Raw genomic sequence first — 17016 nt, forward strand, 5'->3', positions numbered from 1 at the left:
TAACAGTACTACTTCACAGTGTGCTGTGGGAGTTAAGTAAGTTAATATGTAAGTTAGGTAAGTTAATAATGCTTAGAACGGGGCCTGACAAATATTAAGTGCACATGCTTGCCATTATTTTTGCTAACTCTATTTATGTCTGGTCCCTAAGTGCCCAGGTGTGTAGTAGGTGCTGAGAAGCACTTTCTCCTGTGACACCCCAAAACAATTTTGGTCATTTTTCATCTGTGGAAGCAGAATTCAGTGACTCCCCGGAGGCAGAGCGCTGTTTATGGAAACTAAACTTGTGCCTGCTACACCTGTCCCTGCACTGTCCCGAGGGGCAGCCACTAGCCACATGTGGCTGGTGAGCACGTGAAATGTCAGTCTGAACTGAGATGTGATTACATGAAAAGACACACCAGGTGTTGAGACCTAGGTGGACAAAAGAATTTAAAAATTCACTCATCATTTTGTGTTGATTATACATATAGAAACAGTAATGTTTCAGATATGTTGAGCTAAATAAGAGACATTAAAATAAATTTTCATTTTCTTTTTGTTTAAATGTTACTTCCTGGAACTGTGAGATTTGCTTAAGTGTGTGACTCCAGTCGCATTCTCCGTGGGGAGTGGCGCTCTAGCTCAGCGGTTGCCAACCTTTCGACCTCACGGGCCACCAGTGGTCCTCGGGCCGCCCGTTGGCCACCGCTGCCTAGACAGTGGCCGCTCTCCTTTATCTCTAGTGCGTGTGCTCCCGGGATGCTCAGGACCAGGGTGGAGACACAGGGGAGGTGACTGCAGGGGTGTGTGGGCACCTCTGCCTCTGCCCACAGGTCTTGGGTACCGAGTAGCCCAGGATTCTTTGGATGCAGAACCTTTTAGGTCTCAGCCAAACAGCCCAGGGAGAGAGACGTGTCCTCAGATACTCGGAGACGTGACTTATGAGGGAGAAGACGTAGCAGAGTAGACAGTTTAATTACACTCTTAAATACTTGTTCACCAAATCTTTCCTGGGACTGCCATTTAGACTGGGACCTTCCCCTGCCTCTTTTTTTGCCCACTTTCCCCGAATATGCAGTCCCCCCCTTTAGCCCCCGGCCTTCGTGGCTCCAGGCCTGTGCCCTCCCCATGGATAAGTCACCCTCGCTCTGCATGGAGACCTGAGTGAGCTGTGGGCATCGCCCTCCTGCAGCCCGGGCTGCCGCTCTCCCTTTGTCCCCTGCGCAGTGACCTGGGCTTTGTGTCAGGCCTCACGCCAGCCATGGCAGAGGCCTGAGATGGCCTTCTTGGCCTCCCTGTCCTGCTGAGGACTTTGTGTTTTCTGTTGTAAACACCCTGGCCTCCTTCCAGCTCGGGACTGGAGAACGTGAAACCATTAGTAACAAAAAGGCAGTAAAGTTCAGGGCCCTCTATAATGTGTCCATTTGCTTTCGTGTGTCCTTGTGCCTTGGCAGAGTGACTCTATAGGAATCCTGGAACTAGCTTTTTTTCTTTCCTGTTTCATTAAAAAGTGGGTTTTCAAATCCATGGGAAGCAGTAAAGCTTTGTATTTTAACAGGCTCGCAACATCGCTGGGCCTAGTTACTGGAGATTTGCTCTGCAAACCCAGGACTCCTTTTGGATCTGTCTCCAGCCAGGCTGCCCATTTCTACCCCTACTTCTCCCCTGCAACTCACTGAGCACCCTGACACTGGCCACCCTGGCCAGCCTGGAGCAGACCCCTGGTCGGCCGGTTTTATTGAAGCGAGTTGTCAAGGAAGACTCAGACTAGCATCAGTCAGTAGGAGGTTAGGATCCCTACAGGGTCCATGCCTCACACTGCAGATGGCATTGCAGCCCTTCCCACCAGCACCCGGCAGGCAGGCAGTCAGAACAGGGCGTGTTGGAAGGACAGCGGGTCCTGCAATGTCTCAGCACCGAGCTCTCCCTCATTGTTCCCTTATTGAATACAGCACTGCAAGTTTGGATTTTGTGTTCCCAAAGAAATGGAGGCCCCCGTGATTGATGGATCCTGGGGAAGTTGGACTCCGTTTGGAACCTGCTCACGAACATGTGGAGGGGGCATCCGCATCGCCGTCCGGGAGTGTGACCGACCAGAGTAAGTCCTGGAACTCCTCCCTGTTCCTGCCGGGACAGCGGGAGCGAACGTCTCAGGGGGATTCTTTAGCTGGGGGCAGAAGGAGAGAAGAGCTCTTTCCAAATTAAGAGAGTGGGTGGACTTCTAGCACTGCCAAACAAATGTTTATTATTTCCTCCAATGCTCCTTTATTATTAAAAGTTTTCCCTCCCCAACAGTAGATGCGTGTGTGTTGCTTGGCCTGTTGAACAACTTACAGGCATCGCTCACTGCCCCCCCAGAGCGTGCACGCCACTAAAGTAAACAGATCGTTTTTTTCTGCGGAAACAGATAAACTGGCCATTTGCACCCAGATTATAGAGAAATGCACCCTTTCCAGGGAGCGTCTGGAATGCTGGGAAGGGTGCCCAGACCCCCAAGGCAGCATCAGCAGATCCAATGGATCTGGAACCCCAAGCCAGGGATTACTTTTTGAATCAATCTGGTGGTGTGACAGGTGAGACAACCTGAGCGTTTACAGAGTGGGAGTGTAACCCTCGTGTGACCAGCCTGGCCTTGGTAGGGCTTGCATGGTCAAATAAAGTCAGTGGGGTTCTTCTCAGCACCTGTCCTGTGTTGTCCTGTGTTTGCTGGGAGGCTATTAGCTGCAGGTTTGAAAAATTGCTCTCTTCGTTGTGAGGAATGACATCCAATTTTGCGTGGCTAGGAGGTGTATCCAATTTAAAGGAATAGAAAATAATACAGGATATTATTGCCACTGAACCTGTATATAGGTGGGGACACCAAGAAGTCTTCACAGATTCTGCATAGTTTCTAGATGTATAAAACAACAACCATTTTTTTAAGAGCCAGCTGCTTTTGGATAATGTAAAATGATGCGCCCAGCTGTACTCATTTACCCCTATTTTCTGGCGTATAAGACGACCCCCTAATTTTACAGTTAAAACATAGGTTTAGGCCTATATTCGCTGTATAAGACTACCCCCCACTTCAAAGAAAAGAGTTACTTTGCCGTCAAGATCTGCAGGTAATTTTTGTGCAATTTTGGTCTTTTGCCCCCGATTTTCGGTTGACTTTTTTTTGTTTCAAAAGTCATCTTATACGCTGGAAAATACGGTAGTTGTAACAGCCTGCATGCAGGAGCGCAGGTGGGTTGCAGAGAGAAGTGGGCAGGTAACGTAGCAGCATGGGCTGGTTCAGTAAAACAGGGTTGCATTGCAGAGCAATGGAGACCAAGTGCTGATTGGTAGGAAAGGGGCCTGCTATTGACAAAGCTTCCAGATTGTTTACCAGAAAAATCTGAGTTGTGTGAACCAGAAAACTACATAGCTATAGGTCACTGTTGTAAGCCCTATAAATGCTCTGTAGCACAAATCACAGATGATGATCAATTTATTTTAATATATTTTTGTTCACAGCCCAACACTGAGTTCACGTCCACATATTAGTAGTCTCTATAGAAGACAACTATAGAGCTATGCGATATAGACTCTGGTTTATAAAACTGACACTATAGCTATGTATATGAGCTAATAAACATTAGATTTGCCCATGTTTAGTATTTTTAAAAAAATAATGGTATGAAATAGTACATGCTTTAAAAAATGTAAATACAAAAGTTTATGACATAAAAATTCCTACCATTGTTATTTCTAACCAGATATCCCCACAGGAAATAACTGCCAAAAACAATTTTATGTATTGTATGAAATAAGCATTATACAAAATAAAGATCGCACTATATAGTGTTCTACAACTTGCTTTTTAAAATCAAATCTATAGCTATTTGCACTGTTTAAAATTTTAAAATGAAACATTTCAAGATAACAGCAAGTAGGAATTTTTTAAAACTAGAAACTAGCGGGTGGTTACAGTGAGCCAAATTATTATTATAGTAAGCTATATTATCACGAGGATATGGGTATTGCACATAGTAGGCACCTTTGAAATTTTGACTCAAGAATATTGTATTCGAATTAAATATTTTTTCTTTTTTTAAAGCATCAGGGCAGTTCTAGAAGTGCTGTGGAAGGGGGAAAGAGATGAATCCCTGCAGAAATGGCTTGGGCCAGACACAGACAGTCACCCGCCTGTGGGAAGGTCCCCGTAGAAAAGGATCTTGAGCTTTCCCAATCCATGCGAAATACATAAAAGGGCAAAAATTTAAACCAGAATCAGGAGATTCTAGCTTAGAGTCTCAGAACAAGACCAGCAATGGAACCAGAAGAGGCATAGTCAGGCCAGTGGGCCTACACTTGTTATTTTGGGCTCTCAGTTTCGCCCCAATCTTCTTAGTTACTGGAAGAAATGGTTTATAGAATTTTTAACATACATCAAAATAAAAAATCAAACCTGTTCTTTAGGAAAGGCAAAGTATTTCCCTCTTCTAGTGCTTCTGTTTTGCTTTTAAATTCGAAGGTAGGTTAAATTTAATAATAAATTCATTGATTTAAGAAAAGACAAGTTTGTGAACTGGATATGTCCTATTTAGGCTTTTACCATAGCAACTGCTGATGAGAACTTACAAGATAGTAGACATATATGTCTATTTGGTCTAAGAAAACCAATCTCTCATTTGGCTTAAAAAAAAAAAAAAAAAAAACTGCCGCAAAGCTCTTTAGGACACTGAGTTGGATGAACTTTTTAAAAAATGTCCAAAATTAGCTACTGTGGGAGGGCCATGGGCTAATGAGTTAGTACCCAGTCCCAGAGACTGCCCCACTTGGCAGGATTCTCAGTGATGACTAGTACTGCTTCCTGGCTCGTCCAGTCTAATCCCTGAATAGCTTTTCAGCATCCTCTGAAGTTGATCATTTAACTTCTTATAAAAAAAAAACACCACCAAACTTAGGAAATACACTACTTTCGGGGGCTGCTGTTGTATTATTAGAAATTTCTGCTTTGTGCTGACCCTAATCTGCCTGCCCTAAATCTTTGTAAGTAAACATAGAAGTCACAATTTCTGTTTAAAGCCATTCCCAAGCTAAAGGTTGGCTTCCCTTGATGGTAGAATGCACCTGTGATGGTCCTTGGCAAATGCCTTCATCTTTGGCCATGCAGCATTGCAAATTTCCTTTGTATGTATGAATAAGCATGGTTGTGTAATATGTGCTGGAAGGGAAGATTCAGCATGGCTGTGCTGAATATAGTTACTTTCATAGCAATTAATATAACAATTTCCTTAAGTCCTTTTCATCCCTATTTGACATGCAATAGGATCTTAATGGTTGGAAAATGTGGTTAATATTCAAGTTGCATTTCCTATAATTTTCAGTATTTTCCTACATGGAAAAAGTACTCCTACCCAGCTAAATTACTAAAGTGTAAAATGAAATTTTCCGTGCTGAAAGGTAAGTTAAGTTGGCTAAAGCCTTCCCCATTATACAATAGAATGCAAAGCAGGCCAGGATGGCATTGGCTTGGATATAAGGTAAACCATATATTTCAAAAGGGCAAATTTATGCTTATTAATAAAATACTATTTGCCTTTATTATAAAAAGCAAATTAGATCAGAGGATGAGTTTTGATATGAAAAGAGGCCTATTTCAAGAGAGGAGGCCTAGCAGTGAGGCCGGATGATGATTGAAAGATCAGGGACACGGGGTTGGTCTCAGCCAGCACATCTCACTTAATTCTGTGACCTTGACAGAATGCTTAACATTTCTGAGCCCATTTCTCTCAGAGTCTCAGACACCAGAATGCCACTGCCCACCTCAGTGTGTCCCTGCACACTCAAAAGAATAGCTTGGGGCCAGCACACTCTTTTCATAGACCAGTGTTTCCCAAACTTTTGACATATGTGTACCCTTTCTATCATTTTCGTAACGCTGAGTACCCCTCGTACTCATGAGAATGTAGAGTTAGGCGCAGCTAAGCAGGGTGCAGTGCAAACTCTTCCTGTACCCCTGGGGGCATCCGTACCACACACCACACTTTGGGAAACACTGCATAGACGAATACTTTTTCTGTAAAACATTTTATGAGTATTTTAGACTTTGAGGATCTTAGTGGCTGTGGACCAATAAAACTTTATTTATAAACACTGACATTTGAATTTCACCTACTTTTTATGTATCTCCAATTTAAATAAAAAAAAAATTTAACTATTCTAAAATGTAAAAATAAACAAACTACAACAACATTATTTTCTCGCTGGCTATGTAAAAAACAGGTAGTAGGCCAGATTTTGCCCCATTTGCTGTGTCATTTGTAGACCCTTGTAATAGCTCAGCATTTATTGTGTGGCGGGCCTCACTCAAGAGCTTTGAATGGATTCACCCAGGTAACCCTTCCTCTGCTGATGAAGCAGACATTAGCATCATCTCTGTTACAGGAGGGAGCAGGCTTAGATAATGAGGCTCCTTGTCTAAGATTGCTCTCTCAGTAAGAGGCAGGGCTGGGATTCAAACCCTCTGTTTGAAGGGTCCGACTTTGTAACCTCAGAAACATGGCCTCTCACATAGAGTGTTTCCTATGAGTTGTTTATAAAAATGTCATTTATAGCCTGGCCGGCATGTCTCAATGGTTGAGCATTGACCTATGAACCAGATCATGGTTTGATTCCCTGTCAGGGCACATACCTGGGTTTCAGGCTCTAGCCCCAGTGTGGGGTGTGCAGGGGGCAGCCGATCAATGATGTTTCTACCTCTTTCTCCCTCTCCCTTCCTTTCTGAAATCAATAGAGATACATTTTTTTTAAATGTCATTTATAAAAATAAATCAGTAAATGTGATTTGCCATTCGATGGTGGTCACAGCAAGCAAAGGTGGAAGGTGTCACCATCTGCAGGGAAGCCACCTACAAGTATTAACTTTTTGCAGCCCAAAGAATGGCTGCATTTGGCCAGTTGTAAGAGTCAGCTAAGACTCATTAGGTAACAGAACCTCCCCCCCCCCCAAAGAAATAAACTTTTAAAATTATTTTCAAAGACAAAGAGATGTGAATTATTTTCAGGCAACAAATAAAGGATCCATCCACCAGAGTTAGTTGGGGCATTTAAAATGATTCACAAAGTTCATTTCCATTTGAGGGAAAGCTGAAGGGGCTGTTCCTTGAGCACATTTAAAACAGGTTTCACCTGCACAGCTACGTGGGCCTGTGCTGTCATTCATGTGTAATGAATGTGCCTTGGGTGCCTTTGTATTGAGCTTGGTATCTAGGAAATCTAGGCTGTATTTCACATATCTAGATGCAGTCTTCTTCATGACAACTATTCATAACCAGCTTTACCTGTGCAGGACAGAGCTCAGAGAGGCCAGGGGACTTACACAGAAGTCCTCAGCTGTAATTGCAAAGCCCACGCTCTTATCTTCTTACCTTCCTCCACCATCTTTGATCAAGGGACCACGTGGACCGTGTCCCGGCCAGGTGGCCCTGCCTGAGGTACAGGCACGCTGCAGGAGCACTGCATCCTGCCTCAGGATGCAAGCCACGTTGCCACTCGGATTTGGCTCTCAAACACGCAAGCCACTGACCTGGATCGGTTAGGTTGGGAGTGCTCAAGTGCACCTCACAGTACTTACCCTCCCAGGCGTCCACTGTGCGCAGACGTTAGAGGAGGAGAGAACTGAAGTGTGGGGAGACTAAGAGCGGTCACTTGGCGAGAATGGAGCCCAGAGCAACTCTCACCTGCTCCTCTGGGTGCCTCTCTGGGCTTGGACACATGTCCCATTCCTCCAGGGCCTGGCTTGCCAAAACAAACCAGAAAACACTTCTTAGGGTGCAGATCACTCTGAAAGCTTCATGCCGCAGAAGAGAGGCAGGAAGGGTAGAGAGACGTCCTCGGGTGGCAGAGAAATCTGAGCAATACCAGCCCTGGGTGGGTGAGCCAGACCGCCTGGGACTCTGATCTTCCCGTTTCCATGATGAACTTGGCAGGCTGCTGACTGCTGGGAGACGTGTGGTATAATTTACTCTCCGGCCACATCTGGAAAGTACATGCACGAGTTGCATGCAAAGATTAAATCTGCACTGCGATGCTTTGTGAGCCAGACTCCATACTCTTGAATGTCCATTCAATGAAGCCAGTGGGCTCTCCTGCTTTTGCTATTAAGTTGGTGGAAATAAAGATACATTCACTCCCTTTGTTCCATCTTATTTATAAAACAAGCAAATACAGTGGTCATTCGTGGGAAGAGAGGATGGAGGGCATGAATGGGGGTGGGATGCAAAGGTTTAGAATGGTTTTCTGGAGAATGTCAGTAGGAGAGGCAGACAGACCACATTCTACCCCCTCACCTGTACCTTTCACCTTCTACCCTTTTGAAATCAATCCTGACTGACTGACCGGGAGAAAGAGGCGAGAAAATGGGTTAATCGATTCCAGGCTTCGAATTTCATACTTTAAGTTCTACACTCTCTTACTTTACCCTCAAAGCAGCCCCATCAAATAGCACCTTCCCATTTTACAGATGGGCAGACTGAGGCTCGAGGCTAAGTGACTTGCCCAAGGTTAGACGGTTAATGGTGTTGAAGGCAGAATGTAAAGGCAGATATCTGAGCCGTGGCCCCATTCCCTGTCACCGGCCACTTCATAGGTCCTTCCCTAGAAGACTGGAAGCCACAGGTGAGAGAAATCCCTTATTTTTCTCACATGTGTTCTTTCCCTTTGCTCAGGCCAAAGAACGGTGGAAAGTACTGTACCGGGCGCAGGATGAAGTTTAGGTCCTGCAACGCTGAGCCTTGTCCCAAGCAGAAGCGCGACTTCCGAGAGGACCAGTGCGCTCAGTTTGACGGGAAGCACTTCAACATCAACGGGATCCACCCGAACGTGCGCTGGGTGCCCAAGTACAGCGGAAGTGAGTGCGCAGTCCGGGGCCCAGGGCGGTCCGGGGGCCCAGGGTGGTTCGGGGGGCCTAGGGCGGTCCAGGGTTCAGGGCGGTCCGGGGGCCCAGGGCGGTCCCGTCCCGAGGCGCACTGCATTCACTGCTGTCTCCTCTAGTTCTGCTGAAGGACCGGTGCAAGCTGTTCTGCAGGGTGGCAACAAGCACCGCCTACTACCAGCTCAAAGACCGAGTGGTGGACGGCACTCCGTGTGGGCAGGACACCAGCGATATCTGTGTCCAAGGCCTCTGCCGGGTAAGTCCCCGCTGGTGTTTCTGCACTGCATTGTCTTGCTGCCAGGCTGTGGGCTGCGGCTTTGACAGCCGCTAATACCTGTGCACTGTCTGCGGGCAGTGGTTCTCCAAGCAGGGTCCCCCAGAGCAGCATCAACACCCCTTGGACCTGCTGCCTTGGGTTTTTCTTGATATTCTCAGCCTCCTGGGCTTGCACAGAGCTTCCCTGTGAAGTTGCTGCAAGTTTCCCCGCACACACACTGCCCGCACACGCCTTCACTGTAACCTCAGGGCTGCGGTGAAACCCAAGTGCTCCCTGGCAGCAATTTCAGATTGACTAGCTCTGCGCCAGGACGGTCTTGTGAGAAAGGGCTGGCCTCACTCAGACTGTCTTTCTGACTGTAAGCAGGATAGCTGCTACCTGAGGCACATTGTCATTTACCCTTTGAAGGGAAATGAGACACTTGGCCGATGGTAAAGCATCAGAGCAGTGGTTTCTCGGGGGCTGATCCCATCTCACTGTGCTCACCGGCACAGAGCGTCCCTAGCACAGCAAGGCTAGGAGATGCTGTGGTCTCCTTGCTCTTGGTCCATGGCAGATTGGATTCCTAATCGGAGGGTCCGACTGCCAGACCCCCCTGAGGGTGCCACCCACGCCCTGCTCACCGCTGACAGTGTGGGTCCTCCTTGTGAGTGTATTTTGCAGCAGCGCTGGAGTTCCTCCCTGAAAACTGGTTCCTCCAAAGGAACCAGATGGGCAGGAATGTGAGTGCCGCCGTCCCGCCCCCTCCCCTCCCCTGCTCGGGTCTCGGGGTCGCGCAGAGCTCAGGCTGCACTGCCGCTTTGCATTGAGACCTAAGGACATTCAGGAGGCCTTAGGGAGCCTCAAGCCTGCAACTGGAATCTGCAGCCATCACTGGCCTGTGCGCATTGACAATAGTTAAACAGGCTGTTTCACTTCAAGTGCATTTTCCAGCTGGTCTTGGACAACTGGGAAGTGTCGGCATTGGGTGCCTGTTTCTGCATGGCCTAGCAGGTGGCTGCAGTGAGCAGGGCTTCCTCCTTAGGATAGGACCTGAGCTCTTTCATTGGATGCTGCCCTCACTGCTCCTTTTCCCAGTCCCAGTGGGTTTTCCATTTACTCAATTTATTTGTGGGCTAGTGCTCCTCAAACTCGAATCTGTAGATGCAACACCTCAGGAGCTTGTGAGCACGCCAGGAAATCTCCCCGAGTCGAGGATCTGTGCATCTCACAAGCTCGGGGTGCCCCAGGCTGCGGGCCCAGACCACATTTTTCATAGCAAGTTTGACTTCATTTTGAATGTCCAGCATGCAAAGAAATGCATTACACGTTGTTTCATCATCTTTGTAATAATTACCATTTATTTCAAATGTTTTCTTTTTAAAAGCAAGCCGGATGTGATCATGTTTTAAACTCAAAAGCCCGGAGAGATAAGTGCGGGGTGTGTGGCGGCGATAATTCTTCATGCAAAACAGTAGAAGGAACATGTAAAGCAGTGCATTATGGTAAGACTCTGTTCCTAACTCCCATGAGAAGGCAAGTGGCCTCTGTTTAAAGATTGCTCATCGTGTGTAATATATAAAAGTAATAGTGTCAAGCGTAAAATCAGTCTTGTAAAGGCATGTTACCCCCAAAAGGCACGGGATAAATGAGTTATAGTGTATTCCTTTGTTGCTCACATTTTATTCCAGGCTTAGAGAAATGGAATACTGAACTTCTGCCCAATTCTTTGCAGGTTATAATCTGGTGGTCCGAATTCCAGCGGGTGCGACCAGCATCTACGTACAGCAGAAGAGTAATTCAGGGAAACTGGAGGACGATAACTATTTAGGTGAGATGGGTACCCCTGGCATTGGCAGCAATTCTTGTTTCCTGGAGCAGTTGGTGGACACTCCCCTCCCTGCGCAGCACATAGAGCGCTTTCAGGTGGCATGTATTTTCAAAAAAGAAGTTGGTCTTGAAATCCACCTATTTTATTTCTCCCACATATATAGACTCTCAGGGTATTGATGTAAGAGTCATGCTGTTATATCAGTCACTATTGAGGGATTTACTCTGTATCTTAGAAAATAGAAAGGCCCTAAATCAGAAATGTTAAAGCACTTTTAAAATTGATTTGAGAGAGAAAGGAGAGAGGGAGGGAGGGAGGGAGAGAGAGAGAGAGAGAGAGAGAGAGAGAGAGAGAGAGAGAGAGAGAGAGAGAACAGATAGGTTGCCTCCTGTAAGTGTCCCTATTGGGGATCAAACCCGAAACCTAGGTGCCCTGATGGAGAATTGAACCCGCTGCCTTTTGGTGTATGAGACAATGCTCCAATCAACTGACCCACACTGGCCTGAGCCCTACATCAAATTTTGACAGTACTTGTCTTGTAAGTTTAGCATGAAATCATGGTTCTTTGAGTTTCTTTCAAAAAAATCAGTCCTGTGGGTAACTGACTTGCAAATGTTTTATTAGAGGTATTACCTGGCTTTATGTTTATATTCTCAACTCTAACCAAGAGTGGACTTACTCAATATTTGCTTACAGCTGGTCATTTCAAAAGGTTTGATAGTGGCAATATTTTTCTCATGTCATGACCAGCTAGGCCCGTCTGGTTTCTTTACTGATTCTTCATCCTTCTCTCCCCACGCTCAGGCACGTGATCAGTTCATACCTATTTCTTATATTGAAACCATAGCACCCTGACAACCTTGTATTCATCTTCAACAGTCTGCTCAGGCGAGTCCCACTTCCATTTATCATGCCAAAAACTGCAGTAAGTGATGATGAAATTTGCCAACCATTTTTAATTAAAAGAAGGACATGGGGAATGGGGTCATGACTGAGAGGACCCAGCTGGTCACCTGGCATCACCATACCCCTGCCGTGAGAAGCAGCGTGCCAGCACTGCACTCAGATCCGGGGAGATCGGGCAGTCCTGTGGGCAGTCAGGTTAAAAGAAATGAGCATGCTAATGGACTTTCTCTTATACTTCCCAGATAGGAACCCTTTTATCCACCTGAATACAGCATCTGTGGAGGCTTCCTCCAAACACTCGCCGTACTGAGCTAGTACATGAGTATTAGTTGAATCGGGCTAGTACTTGTGTCTGTATTTTGGAATGTCTGCATGGAATCCTTCCTAAGATATACCCTCTAGTCAAGCAGGCTGTGATGTTGAGAATAGGCAGCAGGGGAGGGTGCAGGGCAGAAGTAGGAAGTCTGGTTGGGCAGGTGCTGGTGGCTTGGCCCCAAGTGGGGCAGCTGAGGTGTGGCATGTGGTAGAACTCTGGGTATCTTGTGAAGCAGGAGGCATCGTGGTGTGTTGATGGACTGAATGTGGTCTGTGAGAGAAAGAGGGGGCTTCAGGGTTTGGACCGGAGCAACTGAGGAGAGGAAGTGCCATCAACTGAGATGAAATGCTTGTTTCTTCCTTTCCCCATGAACACAAGGTTTTAAAGTCAGAGGCTGTGCCGTTATATCTTTAGCTCCTGATACAAAGCCTACACACAAAGTAGGTACGTGATTGCTGAGTTGGGAACAACCATTGCTCATGCTGTCTTTACTTGCGGAGTGCCCACTGTGTGCTCCTGGGGGGTGAGGTTACTATGGAAACAGAGAGACTCGCCCCTTCTTTTCTTTTCTTTTTTTTAAATTTCTTTATTTATTAAGGTATTACATATTTGTTCCCATCCCCCCATTCCCATCCCAAACCCCTCCACACATGCCCCCACCCCCTCTGGTTGTCTGTGACTACTGGTTAAGCTTATATGCATGCATACAAGTCCTTTGGTTGATCTCTCCCCCTATCCCCACCCTCCTCTATCTTCCTTCTGAGGTTTGACATTCTGATCAATGTTTCCCTATCTCTGGGTCTGTTTCTGTCCATCGTTTTATGTTGTTCATTATTTCCCATCGCTGAGTGAGATCATGTGATACTAGAAATACACATATAAGAACTGAAAATGAGACAAGCAATAATCTTATGCTGAGAGGCAAATGAATCAGTCTGTAGTGAGTTTCTTTCTGGGCCAACAGTTCTTTTGAGTCCTTATTTCAATGTCAAACAGTTCCTTATGTGTACACCCTTCTTTTATAGACCATCATGTCTTCCTTGAAATCAGTCACTCAGCTTTCCACATCGGAGTATCTAAATGAGCGGTGCCTTCACAAGACACCTAGCGAAGTTCTTGGGGTTTTGTTACAAATTATTTTTTTGGCAACCCCACGCTCCTCATGCCACTGCCATGCAGAATGGGTCAAGCATTCTCTGCATGCACTGGGTTATTCATTTGAGCACGTGTCCTTCCTACTTCCTAATCACATCCGCAGCATCGCATCCACGTCATGTATAAGTTACTTCCCTGTGAGTGGAAAGCCACGTTGACCTCCTCCTTTCTTTTCCTCGAAAGGGAGAACGAGTCTCCCTTAGTCGCCTCCTTCTTGGAAAAGTCATCTCTTTCCACACAGGGGCCTCACTTCCCCTCAGCCTCATCCCCCAGGTCGGGCGCCTGGAGGGAGCAGGGCCTCCTGATAGCATTTCATTCCTCGGGGAGGTGTCTTCATCCTTTGTCAAGAACGCAGGCACAGGGAGAGATTTGCCATCTGCCACAGGCAGTCGGAGGCAGCCATGGCTCTCTAATGGAATACATGGCAAAGTCCTGTGAGCAGAAGGATGTCTCTCTGGTCACACCTGAGAAGGGCGCAGGCCTGGAAATCACCGTGCACGGAGCGTGACCGCTGGCCCCTCAGAGCCTTCGAGCCCGGCAGTGGGTTCTCCGGTTCGGGAGGAAGGGACACTATCAGATCGGGCGCTCAAGGCTTGCTCTTGGCTTGCAGGAAGGTACAGTCAATGCTCAAAAAAGGTTTGAAAACCCACTGCTGAATCTTGCTGAGTCCATTCACAGCTGTTTTGTTATTAAGCCTCTTCATCCTTATCCCTCCCGATGTGAAGGCCAGCCCAGCCACAGTCCTTCCCAGAGAGTGGGCCTTCGGAGAGCCCAGCTCTGACGGGGAACTGCGGGGAAGGAAGCCAGGAAATGAGCTCCCCTAATCGCATTAGCGGGAGGCTGGGCAGGCCACTGTTGTTTTCAGGAAATGATTCCTTCACAAGGTACCGAAGCAGAAAGTCTCCCTGTCAAAGGTCACCCTCTCACACACACCCTCCCTCCTGTTGGGCTGAAGGCCTGCTGCCCCCAGAGCCACGAGGATGCTGTTTTTTGGTTTTGGTTTTTTGAGAAAAAAGAGCCGTTGCTGTGATGCTCACTTGCCTCCAGTGCACTTAGCGCCGGGTCAGCAGTGGCAGCGGGAAGACGGGGATCAATTTGGCTCGTGGTAAAGCGGGAGCGCCATCTCACCTGGTGACTGCCATCTCATTCCCTGCTCCGACTTTGGGCCAAGGAGATGTAGGGAAGGGTGAAGGGTCGAGTCAGCAAGAGCATGAGGGGAAGCCTGGAGACCTGGGTCAGGAGCCCAGCGTCCCCTAGAATAAGCGGTTGCTCTTGGAATCTGAGCAGAACTGGATCACAGCTTCCTGTGCAGACCAGCCTGCTGACATCTTCCTTCCCCCTTTTTCTTGAAGCATCAGCTGGGTGGCTAGCAGGCGACTTCACTTGAGAAACTGGGCCATGTTGTTGGCAGCATGCCCTGCCATCACTGTGTAAGGGACCCACATTAGGAGTCTCCGGGTGCCCTGGTGCCATGGAAAGGACTTCATCTCCGATCAGTGACCCATTGAAACGCGTGCGTCTTGCTGGGCTGGTGGGGCTCATGCCACAGGAGCCGCGGGCGGGGCGAGGCTGACGGGCTCATGCTGACACGGAAACAGGCATGTGGCTGCCAGCACTCTGTCTCCTTGTCTCGATGTCAGAGTCAGCCAATCACTCCTCCTTTCACATCACTGATTGAGCACCTGCTGGGATCTTTCTCGACCTTCGAAACGTGCATTTTTAAATGGTCACTTTGCTAAAGGGGCTCCTGCAGTCTAGCAGCAAGCAATTTAAATTTTTAAAAAACGTGTAGCTAAATATAATCGGGTTGTATTTGTACACATGAGAAAGAATGCATGGATCCGTTTTTGTTTGTTGACGGCCTTCTTAGAAAACTCTGGTGGTTAGCCACCTTCAGAGACAGGCTGCCTGGACAAGAGGCCTGCCTTGGGAAAGGACTTGCCAGTTTTTAAGTCACGCCTTTCTCATCTCTATTAGGCATCAATAGCGGTCTGATAGGGCGACGATGCATATACTAGTAAAGGCATTCTGATCGGCCAGGAACGGAAGTCTGTGTGTCCTGTCATGTCTAACATTCTTAACAGTCCTATGAGAAGCCCATTATACAGAGCAAGAAACTGAGGCTCAGAGAGGTTAAGTAACCCCCCTTCCCCTCCCCCAGATCACACAAACAGAAGGGGAGAATTGTATTGCTTTTTGGTCTGACTTCAGACCGTACCCTTAGCCACCTTATTGTATTACTTCCCTGTAGAAAAACGTATGGAGACCTGGGGATACACATGACTGGAAATTGAGGTTTATCGGTGGGAGTGAATGGTGAGGCTGGAAAAATAGGTCAGGAGAAGATCTGTGAAGGTACAGAAAGTTACCCTAGGGAATGTGAACTAAATTCTGCAGGCAGTAGGGATTGCCAAAGAATTTTGAGCTAAGAAGCAGCAGCCATGGTTTTGAAGGGTTTTGTTTTGGTGGTGTTTTTTAATCTTTCTAAAAGCTTTATCCCCTGCCTCCATGATCTTCCCCGCCATTTCAAATGACGACATCATATGCTCCCTCAGGGCCCAGCCGGGGCTCCCAGGGTGGGACTCCTCAGAGAAGAAGAGCTGGATTAGGGACCAAATCCCATGCAGTTCATTCCTGACCCTGCAGAGTCTGCTTTGGGACAGTGTCCAGCGGAGGGAGCTCTGGGAGGTTCCTTGTGCGAGAAGCTTTCATCTCCACATGGGGCACCCGGCCTTCCCCCTAGTCCTCTAACTCTCCTACACACACACACACACACACACACACACACACACACTGCTTCTGCCCGCCGGGACAGTGCACTGTCTGCCTCCATAAAAGACAGGCCAACACTGGGTCCCTCCTCATCTCACAGCCAAGACAGATTGCCATTAGCAGGTTGCGGAGACAGGAAGTTTCCAGGGACCCTGTCCTGTGTAGGTTCTTGGGCAGCTAGTACCAACCCATGGACGCTGGTGCTGGGGTGAAACCTATTTGCTATCTATGCGTTACATGTTCGTGTTCCTTTTATTCACCTGAACTCATGGCCTGGGTATTTCACGGGCTCCCTTCCTGCTGAGATGTGCTAATCAGGCACAATTTACAAAAGGCGAGGGGCCTTTTCTCTAGTATTTTCTGCAGAGCCCACATGTTTGTATCTCTGATTTGCTGAGTGCCTGTTTCATGTCCAGCCCAGTCCTCAGAGGATTCATTGTTCAGGGAGCAGGGGCATTGGGAAAACCAACTGGTACCTCAAACCAAAACTTCAATGATAACTACGAGGGGAAAAGAGGTGATGAGGATTTCATCTTGAGAAATTAGTCAAAAAGTATGAGAATACAATTATTTTTTTTTCTTATGTTTATGTTCAACAAGATTACATCTTAGTTTTTATCGCGCCCAGTTTTGTAGATGGAGACTAACACAGGTGGTAAATATTTCTGCCAGTTTTCCATTCAAGTCATGATGTCAGAGCGGTGCGTTCTTTCCTCCCCGTCTGAATTCAACGGTCGCCTCTGAGAGGGAGACCCTTCTTAAAATCTTTCTGGGGCTTTCTTCGCTCTCTCCTGACACTCGATAAAGGGTGTACTTTCCTCACGGTCTGACTGTCAGTCACGTTCTGCCTTGGCTCATGTCTCGGCACTTGACTCAGGCAGTTCTCCAACATTATTTTT

At 47.2% G+C, this 17016-nt stretch overlaps 1 protein-coding gene across 3 annotated transcripts in view; it reads left to right on the top strand.

Annotated features, from left to right (window-relative positions):
- ADAMTS9 (ADAM metallopeptidase with thrombospondin type 1 motif 9) overlaps window positions 1-17016 on the top strand; it is a 157173-nt gene that overhangs the window by 48381 nt on the left and 91776 nt on the right. For all 3 annotated transcript variants that reach the window (XM_084902692.1, XM_084902694.1, XM_084902693.1), the window contains exons 12-16: window positions 1935-2080; window positions 8676-8857; window positions 9001-9137; window positions 10525-10642; window positions 10873-10968. In XM_084902692.1, coding sequence (XP_084758818.1) covers window positions 1935-2080; window positions 8676-8857; window positions 9001-9137; window positions 10525-10642; window positions 10873-10968 — 679 coding nt within the window. The remainder of the gene's footprint in view (window positions 1-1934; window positions 2081-8675; window positions 8858-9000; window positions 9138-10524; window positions 10643-10872; window positions 10969-17016) is intronic.

This window comes from Pipistrellus hanaki (assembly GCF_964339955.1).
Source record: "Pipistrellus hanaki genome assembly, chromosome: 13".
Taxonomy (NCBI): Eukaryota; Metazoa; Chordata; class Mammalia; order Chiroptera; family Vespertilionidae; genus Pipistrellus; species Pipistrellus hanaki.